Here is an 11,945-nt window from a genome sequence, read left to right as displayed (position 1 = left end):
GACATTCAAATGCTCAGGCAACTACTGGTAACTTTGATTTTATGGTTACTACAGATGCTGCACAGGAAAAAGAAAGTTTTAGAACTGGACAAGCTATAGTAATCTAGGTTTTGGTAGAGGAATTACATACAAAAAAGGGGACTTTATATATATACTTTTCCATCTGTAGTTTCATTTTTCAAAACAAAACCTGTATATATAAATGGATAATATTCAAGATCTGTATAACAGCTGCTTTCTATTTTGTTTCTATTTCTAAAACAATGTATTTAGACAGAATCTCATTTTCTGTTTTCAGTTCAAATATACTAGCCAGTCCAGTCCTTTGGGAGAAAAAAACTTCCATTTTTAAATCCTTTAGGATCCATCAGATTCATTATATGGTAATGACCTTAACTTATACAATATATTATATTATGAGGTGAACAGAAAGGCTTTAGATATCGGAAGTATTGGTCTGGGTGCAGTAAGCCAAAYAGTTAATTTAAACATGATACTGTAGCTGAAATAAGTCTCTGTCAGAATAAAAACCAACATTCATAAAAACAGCAGCAGCCATCAATAACATTCACAACTGCAGGGACTTTTTACTGTGTGTAATTTTGCATTATAAGTAGAAGCCACAATAGTTTAAAGCAATATTTAAAAAAATATCACTATAGTCTTGAATTTAATAATGTGAATGGTCACTTATAGCTGTTTATAGAAGTGTACTAAAAAAATTTACTTAAACATATGAATTTAAGACTTTCACTTTATTCAGCAAATTGGTTTATTTACACAATGGGGAACGCTGGTTGAATGCTGTCAATGTAACAAAAACAAATCTAACAGAGACAATACTGAACTCTCTATTTAATCATAGCAGAAATGACAAACTATTTCCTTACCTGTATCAGGAACATCAAGAGCAACAATGGGACAGTATCATAGGACACTGATTTAACAATAAACCACAGAGGTCCAGTAATACTATGGCAATTTACTCCTGTATTTACTGACTTTAAAATAAAAACATTAAAAGTCAGCAATACCCAGTATAAAGTTCTGTCAATTATCAGAGTCAAACTCTGATGAGTAGGTCAGTAAAACCTTATCAGATCATCAACAGTTCATAAAGTGACATGAGTTTCTTCAGACCACCAATACAGAAACAAAATTGATGAAAACAATTACCCTCTAAAAGGCAATGATGATCTGATAAGGGTTTAACTTAATGGAAGTTTATTAAAAAAAAAAAAGAATTGCAGAGCACAGCCCCTATTAGAACAAGCTAACTTTCCAACTTTCAAAAAAGACAAAAAAAAATTGAGAGAAAAAAGAAAACAAAAAACACTTCAACATGAAGCTACCATACAAAGTTTTTGTTTGTTTTCCTTTTTTTTTTTTTTTTTTGTAAGAGTTCAGAGTTGAAATTTAATCCTGGCTTTTTAGGGAGAAGGACAGTTTTGGCCTAGACTTTCCTTTGCCCAGGATAATTTTTTGCTCTTCCTTTTGCTGACGCTGTCTCTCTTGTTCTAGTTTCATCCTCTCCTCATGAATCTTTCTTTGTTCTTCAACAATTTTCAATTGTTCTTCAGCCTACATAGGAAAACAGTAAAATTTAGGCCAGCGTATTTTGTAGTCATAAAAGCAATTTGCAAGTCCATATTAACTTCCAAACAGGTCCAATCCTGCATAGGTATGAAAGCAGCTCTACTTGAGCTAGATGGCAGTTGGTTTCAGTGAAACTATAAAATGGTTATTTGAATTGAATTTAGAAGTAACACTAAGAACTTTCTACAACTAATGTACTGAAATCTGGAGTACTTACATGCCATTTTTCAGCACTGCTTTGCAAACACATTTTAATTAATTAAGACAGCAGATACATACAGAAGCTGTCCCAACACTGGTCATGTGTAAGCTGGAGGCACAACATAATGAAGTAACATACCTTCAGGCAGGTCTCCCTGTTCCACAACCCATCTAAAAATCCCTCCTAATCCAAAACCATCTTCCCTTGGTTTGCAACTAGTCAATTCTTACACTGACCTATGGTTCTCACAGCTCTCCYAGTAGTCTTCTAAAGGTGCTTATTYAGTACATTACATCAGCTAAYACTTGAAATTTTCCTTTTGTCCTGTTACTACCATAAGAGGTTGAGAAAAAGGTRAAACAGATCTGAAGTAGATGTAGTTCAAGGAAAAAGATTTAAGAAGCTTCATTTTTATATGAAAGACGTGTAATTACTTGGGCAATTGAAACTGACAGTTCAATCAGCATTTAGAAGCAACTTAGTTTGCCTTATCATCAATTGATTACAATCAGCTAAATCATATTGAATGTTTTCATGTGGCAAGCACCTGATTAAATGGGCTTGATGACCAACGTAAGTTAGACTTTTCTAACTTACACATCTTAAGCTTATGCTGAAAGTCCCTTTCAGCACTTCTACATCAACATTGTACTAGAATCARATCTAGTTTGTACTTGTCCTGCTCAACCAAACAGAATTAGTCACACAAAGCTGAACGTATTTGCAAACTTACTTCAACACTCCCCATGAGATATAGTTAAAATGTTTTTTTAATTCTGAAAGCARCCACTTCCCCTCTAAATTACCTGCATCCGAGCTATTTTACCAGCCTAGTGTTACTGCTAAGGATCTGGTCTTTTATGCTCAGGGGAAGGAGAGCAATGTTACTGATGCAACCAGCAATACACAAGCTAAAYTCTAGAAAGGGTGGACTTGTTTATTTTAGTTGTGTTGCAAATCTGGCAGAGACACCTGTACTTCCCTACAGAACAGTTAGCTACACCTTCACATACCAGTTTAGCTTGTGCTTCTGCAATTTTTCGATTATTCTCTTCCAGTATTCGCTCTAGTTCCTCACGCTTTGCACGCTCTTCTTCCTAAAGGGGAGGACAGGGCAAGATGTTAGTAAAGTAAAATATTCATTTCTGCATGTTCACTAATCTTTCTCAGAATTCTTTYGTGAACTGACTTAAAGTGGCAGCTTTACAGCCACCTATTTTGCCTCACAACGGTAAACTGTGCAGTCACTAAAACTGGTTTCTAGTACTCAATTTAAATCATCCCGCCCAGTCCAAACAGCAACCAACTAAACCCTCCCTAATCACAGAATCCTGACAATTTATTACTAGAATTTTAACATCACACAAATCAACAAGGACAACTACAAAAACTGGATAGTATTTACCAAATTAAAAAGTAATATAGAAAATATAAATAAAGTGAATAGTTTGTCTCACCAATTAAGTATACCTACGTATTCTTTACCTATACTCCTTTAATCAGCATTAAAAGTTGAATATTTACTGTCTTGTCCAGTGTCCTGCAGAGTGTGCTCCTCGGCTGCCATACGCGCCAGCTTCCTCTTTAAAATGATTTGTACTGTTAGCTTGGCAATACCTGCATCAGCAGCTCAACCATTTATAAAGAAACAACATACAAGGAAGGCTGAGCTGAGGAATGCAGATGTTTATGGTAAGAAGGAACAAAAATATGTAAATCATTCCTAAGGCAAACAATTAATAAGAAAAATACATTTACTGTTAGTGAAAAATACAAATGGTAATCCATACTTCATGGAGCTATGGGCTTCTTTCATGGGGAGRATGGACTTAACATTCAGTATTTTGACAATTTTAAGACAGCTGAAACTGTCTGCAGTATGAACTTGGAATTCAGGAGTCCAGGGAAGGCAAGATCAGGAAATAAAGCCTTGCAATTGTTGTTTTCTTGGTGAATTTTATGGAACTCTGTTATGCAACTCAAATATGAAGACTGCGTGAAAATTTTTGAGGTGGTGTTTCAGCTCACATAATATATATCCAAATTATTTTTATATTTGGAGGATTTAAAGTTAGCCAGAGGTTTGTGTCTGTGTAAGAAAAAAAAGTTAATATGAACAAAGCAAGCATATGAAAACTTCTTACTATGACTAGTAACCAGCTACTAGCTAGCACACTTCACTCCAGGCATGGAGGTTTATTCTGCATTACAAGGAACTGGTAGGCCTTCTCCACATGACGATGATGATACCAAAACTACTTTTTTTTTAAAAACAAGTCATCCATCTGATCAAATGAAAACCTCTATATATGAAGAATTTGCTGACTATGAACATGTAAGTCCAGCTTAAACTCTTTGACATTAAAGTCTGAATTGGCAAAAAAGTATAATTTATTGTTTTTAATATTGATTGTAACTCAGCATTCCATTTGTTTCCACTTAATTTGATACTATGTGACTGACATGTCACATCTACTATGAAGAGGAAAACTGCATTGCTACTGTCTCTCCTTCCATAAGCCAATCAAAATATTAATTTAAAATAAACTGTGTAGGACGTACAGAGTGAAAAAAGCATTTGACACTTATGACTATGTAGCACAAATTTCCTCTACAGTTCGAAGTTTGTCTTGAAATTTCTGGATCCTGGAATGATTGGTGCAGGCAGGCATCAAAGCCTTTAGTAGCAAATTACTGTCTCACAGAAAGACATTTTCAGCTTCTGCTCCAGCTGCTGATTAAAAAACAAAACAAAACAACAAAAAAGCCCCAAAAACCCAAGTCACACGTTCAGCTTGACTTCAGACAAGGGCAACCTGCTCTTTTATAACTTCTAGGGAGAAAAAAAGGAGTTGTTAGTAGTTATTAAAAATGGATATAATGATTTGGACAGAAATCCTTCGTGAAGACGTGGATGGGCTTATGCTTGAAGTCCCAGAATTAGTCCAATGTATGCTCAAGGAAAATGTTCATTTTAAATGAAGAATAAGAAACCTATTTGTTAAAGACAGGTAATGCAGCTCACTGCTGGACCCTGCTTTTTGCCTGGCTGAAGGCAAAAGCCTCTTACAGTCTAGGTAAACAAAATGAAACAAATGAAGGATACATAATTACAGATTTTTCAATACCCTTCCCCAAAATGAAAGGACTGCTGATAAATCCTGCAGCCATGGCAAAAGTTTCAAACAATTCTGAAATATGTAGGTCAGTTCCATTAAAAATCAAGTATCCTTGTTCAGGTTTTAGGAGAGTAACTGTTTAAATATCAGTGAGCTCCTCAGAATAGGCTAGAAATTAAGTTTCGCAGCAATGCAAGTTTATATGAGAAGGGAATTAGATTTGCTGTATTCCATCTCTTTCTGAACCGAACAGGAGGCACAAACCGACACTGAAAGTTTTGCCATGGACTGTCTCTACTTTCCAAACGACCGAGCGTTACCTCTCTGGCTTTTTGTGCTGCAAGTTCAGCTTGTCGCTGTCGCTCGAGTTCTTCGAGCAACTGTTTTTCCATGATGCGCTTAGCCTCCTCCACCCTGCGGAGAACCTCTCGCTCAATCTCATCCTTTCTTTTCTCCAACTCTTCTTCTACACGTTTAGCTACAAGTTCTTCCACTCTTCGAGCAGTTTCTTCCTCTATGAGTTTCTCTTCGATTTCTTGTTGACGACTACAAAATGCAAACATAAGAATTACATTTTTAATCAATAATGTTCACACTGAAACAAACTCCTTCAGTACACGGCATCRGCCATGCTACTGTTTAACCTATACACATAGATTATATATTTAAAGAATATTTTGCCGTACATTTGAAGAAAGTGAATATTCAGGCAATTAGTGCTCCTATCACAGGGAATCCATTCATTTAGCATCTAACATCTATATACTAATAGACTAAATGGAAGACAACCTATCATACTACTTCTTGATCACAACTGGGGGAAAAAAAAGAAAAAAAAACCCAACCCAAAACAAAACAACCACAACACCATGCCTGCCTCCTCCAAAAAATCCAAACCCCACCCAACTTTGACCATCCTTCACCCTTCAGGAGTTTAAATGGTCTCAATTTTAGGCCACATATAGCAATATTATCCTATAAAAATTTGCCTTAAAGCCACCACCTCAGAGGCATCAAACTAATCTTTAGTATCTCAATATAGAAGACTGAAGGAATAAAATTTGTGACTTCAATATTTTAGCTAGAATTCTAGGTGTTATACCTGTGATCTTGTTATCTAATCATTTACCTTAACAAATTTCAAGTACTTCAGCTCGACCTTTTTTATTGCAGCACTCTGTTTCTACCATAACAATCCAAAATAAATTATATCAATACTAAATAAATCCTTGCAAATTGCAGGTTTCCATGTTCTGAATTTTTAGTTTAGCAGCAGTATTATCACTGAGCCTCTTTTAACTTTTTATTAAAAAGGATACAAAAATACTAGGTAAATTTGCAAATTAATTACCAAATACAGAAAAAAATCCAGGTAGTAATCATTAGTACAGCATGGCWGTTAGATACCCAAGGATGAACAACAGTGAATACTCTGTAGTTACATTTCATGTAGTACTATTCCTTTGGAATTATTATGGGCTCTGGGGAGAAGGCTCTTGGTTTTAAGCTTGACATAGAACTTTTATTTTAAATATTCTGTGAAGGCCAGAAAAATCTCAGGAAACTTATCTTCTGGCCTGTCAGCAGCACAAATCCAGGACTTAGAAYAACAGCTACTGTTGTAATGTCTTAATATTCTGTCATTTTCAGAATGTTTGCATTTTCCTATCTCATTTGGAAAATCTTTCCTAATCCATCTTGTCTGAAAAACTACTTTAAAAAAGTTACATAATTAACCAATTTGTAGATGACCCAAGGTACAATTTGCAAATATGCAATAGGAGATGATTAAGTATGGATTACTTATCTAGATAAACATGGGAAATACGAAGGCTCCCAACTTCCCCTGCTCATGTGTCATCTTTTCAAAAGTGTACTGAACTAAGTGGATCTCCTTCAGTAGAAAGTTTTGGAACCCTCAACTCAATCATTTGGCAAGAGAAGACCAATTTTAATCTTATGATGCTCAAGAGACAGCAAACTTAGCTGGGGGCACATTAAGCMAGTATCCACTTTTCCAAAACGGACACAAAATATCTTTTCTGGGAAAAAAACCCCAAAACAACATAAGGCAAACAAAAAACCTACACCACTTCCAGAAAAATGCATCAACCTCATTTTTTTAGTATATCTCTGCCAAGCTACAATCCTTTTTGGACAAATATTTAAGCATCCTTTATATACTACGTATAATTTTATTTTAAAAGGTTTTCTTTTTCTCTTACAAGTATTTATTCAGCAGCTAGTACTCTCACCATCCTGTACCTATACAACTTTGCATACTTAAGAGGCTGTTCTAGAGAAATAAATTGTCATAAAGTTCATATTCACATGTTTAATTAAACTATCATAGCTTTATGTCTAACATCAGGAAATCTAAAAAAAAAGTTAGCTTTTTTATCTTTTTGGAATAAAGATAGTGCACAGATACAAAAGTAGCATGACATTCATGTCTGAAATAKATTTTCAAATATTATCAGCAATTTATGGTGCACTCAAATTAAGMACTGTGCCTGCAAACGTTTCATTCTTTTCACTCCAACAAATTTCACTCAAATTTAATTAAACCAATCAAATGCATTTTTAGACTTATCGGCCATGGTAGTATTASAGTGAATAGACCTTATCAAGAAAATAAAATTATAAACACAGATATAAATCTCAGTGATTTATTCTGTAGTATACCAACTTTTTTTTTTTTAATCACATAAACTTATAGTATTTTATCATTTTGTCATCTTGGCTTACTGAGTTATGATTTTAGAGCAACAGGTAAGTCACTAATGTAAAAAACTACTTTTACTACGATCCATTTACTTCTTAAAGACRAATTTTATGAAATTTGCAGGAAACAAACCACTTACATTTTACCAAATTTCTGAGGGGAAAAAAGTTATAGTTGCAAGGCAAGAAAAGAGCATTATAGGAAAGGGCTGAAGTTAGACTGCGTATTGAGATTTGAACAAGACATAAGAATGTCACTTCTAATCTATGAACTGTCCACTAATTTATTCAGTCAGAAAGGAAGTACTTCTTTCCTTCTCTAACATGAATCTATACTAACATATATAATACACAATTGACAGATGACTTACTAAAATGCCATACTTTTTCTACTCTACTAAGGTTTGTTGCTTTTTCTTTTAAAACTTAAAAGTTTATTGTAGGAGTATCAAAATACCCGAATATTTTCCAATATTTCTTCCCCWACTGTCTGGTATTCCATAGCAAGTACCGCTCAAATGTCATATTCCTTCTATATAGACTTCATGATCTTTTTAAAATTTCCAAGCTAACTTACATAGAAAATTTACTTACACATGAACTAAACCAGCTCCTAAGTACTAGAATAAACTATTCATTCTATTCTCAAATTGTTAAGCACATTCCAGTTCTTCATTGTAGACATGCACAGAGTATTTTTCTTAATTTAGGTACTGAATAAAATCCTAAACCACAAAGCTAGGATCASTATGTCAAAATACGTCAATTTTCATGTGTGTTTGTGTTACTGTGCAAGTTTTTGACCATATCCCTTGTCAAAACTCTGAAGTCAACAAAGGTGATTATCTTCAAACAATAATGAAAGTGACAGCTTGGGGTCACCAAGTCTGACAATGACAAGTAGTATTTCCTGAGAACGATATGGCTGAAGTAAAGCTTCACCTGAGAACTAGTAGGACTACTTGGCTTCACTTGTGTAAACAAGTGCTATTCTGGATTAAGTGGTCCAATGAGCTAGTGTTCAAAGAAAAAGAATCACCTGATCACAACTGTTCAAACCATTCTTCTCTCTGCTGCATAAAGGTCTGTTTTATAACTTTATATGTTCCTAAACATATTAATGCACCCCCATCGTCTATTGAAATAGTACTCATATCTGCAAACTTAATAAATAACCAGACTTCCCATAACACAAACTGAAAAAAGGGCAAGGTTTCAAATGAAACAAGTCACCGGATCTCGCTGTCCCATTTGACAAGAAAGTAATCCCAACTGTTAAGTATAGCTGCACACTGTTTCTTGAAACCCTCAGTSGAGCAACTCCAGATGCCTCCGTTCGAGGCGTAACAAGCTCCACGCCACGGAGGGGAGGGGCGGGCGTGTGGCAGTGCAGCACAAAGCCTCAGGGGCGCCGAGGCCTCCGCCGCAGAGGGAAGTTTAGGAGCGGCGCAGGAGGGAGAGACCAGCAGCGGCGGATGGGAAGCGGGCAGAGCCGCCGAGAGGGAGGAGGCGTGAGGGGGGCTCGCACTGCGAGTGGGCGGCTCCTAGCGCACCTGAGGGAACCGGCYTTTGAGAAAGGGGCGGATGGCGGGAAAACAGGCATTGGTTAGGCCTCAGCGAGGGCCTAAGCGCCTGTATCCCGACGCAGGCGGCCCAAGCCTGCAGGRAGAAGGCTCCGAGAGAGAGGCATCAAGGCACAGAGCACCTCCCTTCCTCCCCCATCCCTCACCGCCCCCTCGTTCCCAGCAYAGGCCCGGCGCTCACATTTTCCGCTGCCGCTCGAACTCCGCTTTTTTCTCCTCCTCCTCCCGCTTCTGCTTCTCGTCCAGGCTGCTGCGCTTGCTCACCGTGCGCCCGAAGATGTCGATGCGGTCGGGAGGGGAGGAGGCGCGGTCGCGGTCCCGGTCCCGGTCGCGCCGGGAGGAGGGGGCCGTGTTAGAGCGCGAGCGGGAGCGGGACTCCCGGCGCCGGTTCCGCTTGCTCTCCCGGGACTTGGAGCGCTTCCGTGCCCGCTCCTTTTCTCGGGAGCGCGACCGCGATCGGCTCCGGTTCTTCTTGTTGTGCTTGGAGCTCTTGGTGTGCTTGGAGCGGGACGAGCTCCGGCTGCGGGACCGACCCATCCCGGCAGAGGAGAGGCCGCGCCGGCAGCCGCTCGACCACCCCCGCCCCCTCTGCTAGCGGCGCCCGRGAGAGGTGCGAGGAGGCTCTGCGCGCATCAGCAACGCCCGGGCGGGCCTTTCGTCTTCTCCCTTTCCACCGCTTTGCGCTGCGGGGAGAAGGAACAGGCCCCGGGAGCGGGAGCGAGTCCGGACGCAGCCAAGATGGCGGCCCTGGCTGAGCAGTGACTCTCCTCTCCCGCCCCACAATGCACCGCGCCGGGCTCCAGCCGTTCGCTCCCCTCCCCGTGCCTCGGCGCCTCAGCCGGAGAAGCACGAGCGCCCTCGGYAATATTCGGCAGCCAATGGCGAGCGGCCCTGGGAGCGGGCCCCTGGCGGGCAGTAGGGGTGGCGGGCGCGCCTGCCGAGTGGTGCTCTCCGGAAGAGTTGCTGTGTTTTCTTTAACTGAAAGTTCTCTTAAAGGTTGTTGTTTTTTCTTTTTATGTTGTTTTGATACGGAGAGCAGAGGACATTAACATTGCAGATGACGGAAGTTGCGAAAAACAATTAAAGCCCCCACTAAATTCTGAAAGTTTTTGAGTCCTGTTGCACCACTGAAGGCTCAACCATAAAGGGGAAGAATCACCTGAGATTCGTAAATGCTCATTCGTCGAAAGGAACGACGGAAGTCAGAGGGTCGCAAAGGACCAGAAAGTTGTATCAGTGAATTACACACATAGCAAAGAATTCAGTATGYATAATGAGCAACTGTATACCTCACCTACTGTGTAAGCACACGGCAGTGGGCTTTGGATAAAGGGCCAGGGTGAAAGAGAAGAAAGGAATTAAAGGGAGAAARATGAATTAAGGAATCAAAGAGGAAAGAAAGATCAGTCCTAGTTGAAGGATCGACCCAGCTGAGGGGGTGTCAGTCCTGGTTTCAGAGTCAATCCAGCCGATGAGATGCTCAGGGACCTAGGGGTGTAGCTTGTCTCCAGTGTGGCACAGTGAAGGGCTGTTCKTGTTAAAAATATATTTACCTGAAGACATTATTGTCCATTGTTGGCAACAGGTGTAGGCAAAGGAGAGTATGAACTCTGTGGTACCCAGGTCAGGCAGAGAGTATGAACTCAGTGGTTCTGTAGGTATCTGTGTAGGATGTTTTTATCCCATTTTTGCCATGTAATTGTTAGCTATTTCTGCTCTGACAAAATCTGGAAATGATGTATCTCTTTATTTCAGTAAACTGGTACTATCTATCGATAATTAACCTCATTCTTTATTTTGAGCAGAAATTTTAGCTTCTTGGCATGTTTCACTACTTGTGGGGGTTTGTTTGTTTGTTTTTTTTAATAGGTCTGCATTTTTTCTAAGTACTTTTATTAAGCTTGCAAAACATTCCTTTAGTCACTAGACAAAATCCAATCTCACTTAAAGGTATTTTCTTCTAAATAATTTGATTGAGTTGCCTTATTTTTCATGAAGGAATGCTTTCTTATTTTGAAATTCAGTCTTAGTCTGTTTAGTACCAAAAATAAATTAAATGGAAGCATCTTTCTGACAGGTCACTCTGCACGTAACAGCATGGTGAAACCTGCACGGCAGGAATTCGAGAAGCACAGGCCCAGGACATGTTTGTCCCTAGCCCTGGGGAAGCTCATGCAACAGGTAACTTGAGGAAGTTGGTAATCAGACCTTTTAGCCCCTGACTCGGTAGGGAAGTTCCTAGCTGGCATCTTTCTTGCAGCAACTTGGCTACAATTGTCTACTGGAGCTTTTAAATTCATATGGTGCATCAGGTTCTGTATAAAAAAAAAAAAAAAATCATAATTTTTTTTAGTACTGCATATCATAGTAGATGTACCAAACTTGTCCTGAAATCCAGTGGGAAGGGAGGGGCAGAATTAATTATTTTACAGCCAGTTATAACTATAAATGAGYTTTTAAAATATTTATCATAAACTGAGTTTTCTCCTTGGTAAGTCACKATAACCTAGACCTGTATTTATTACTGTTTTAGACAGCCTTAGTTGTCTGAAGAAATGCCAATTTCATCGTCAGAATTTTATTCCCATTTCGTATTATTGACTCATCAGAGCTATAAAATGTAATATGCAATATTTTGTGAGAACAATTAATTATGATAGGTTGTGTAGAATTAAGGAATTATACAGAATAATGAAATAATTTTCCCCAATCCATTATTGT

General features: G+C 38.7%; 1 protein-coding gene across 1 annotated transcript; it reads right to left on the bottom strand.

The window, feature by feature from the left end:
- Window positions 1–736: 736 nt before the first annotated feature.
- Window positions 737–10,016, bottom strand: ARGLU1 (arginine and glutamate rich 1). Its single transcript, XM_057373733.1, has 4 exons — window positions 9,406–10,016; window positions 5,238–5,463; window positions 2,812–2,895; window positions 737–1,581 (listed from the first exon to the last, which is right to left on the bottom strand). The coding sequence occupies exons 1-4, from the start codon at window positions 9,759–9,761 to the stop codon at window positions 1,417–1,419; spliced, it is 831 nt and encodes a 276-aa protein (XP_057229716.1). The 5' UTR covers window positions 9,762–10,016; the 3' UTR covers window positions 737–1,416.
- Between the last annotated feature and the right edge of the window lie 1,929 nt (window positions 10,017–11,945).

The sequence above is a fragment of the Malurus melanocephalus genome, unplaced genomic scaffold, assembly GCF_030028575.1.
Source record: "Malurus melanocephalus ecotype Western Australia unplaced genomic scaffold, MMel_1.1 scaffold_206, whole genome shotgun sequence".
Taxonomy (NCBI): Eukaryota; Metazoa; Chordata; class Aves; order Passeriformes; family Maluridae; genus Malurus; species Malurus melanocephalus.
Note: the sequence above shows the minus strand (reverse complement) of the source record. Positions and strands in the feature narration are given on the sequence as shown.

Excerpts from the sequence above, each read along its gene's own strand:
- ARGLU1 (XM_057373733.1), bottom strand. The coding sequence starts at position 9,761 with ATGGGTCGGTCCCGCAGCCGGAGCTCGTCCCGCTCCAAGCACACCAAG. Across the intron at positions 5,464-9,405 it reads TTCGAGCGGCAGCGGAAAAT|TCGTCAACAAGAAATCGAAG; the intron begins GTGAGCGCCGGG and ends TGCATTTTGTAG. Across the intron at positions 1,582-2,811 it reads CAGAAGCACAAGCTAAACTG|GCTGAAGAACAATTGAAAAT; the intron begins GTATGTGAAGGT and ends TTTCCTATGTAG.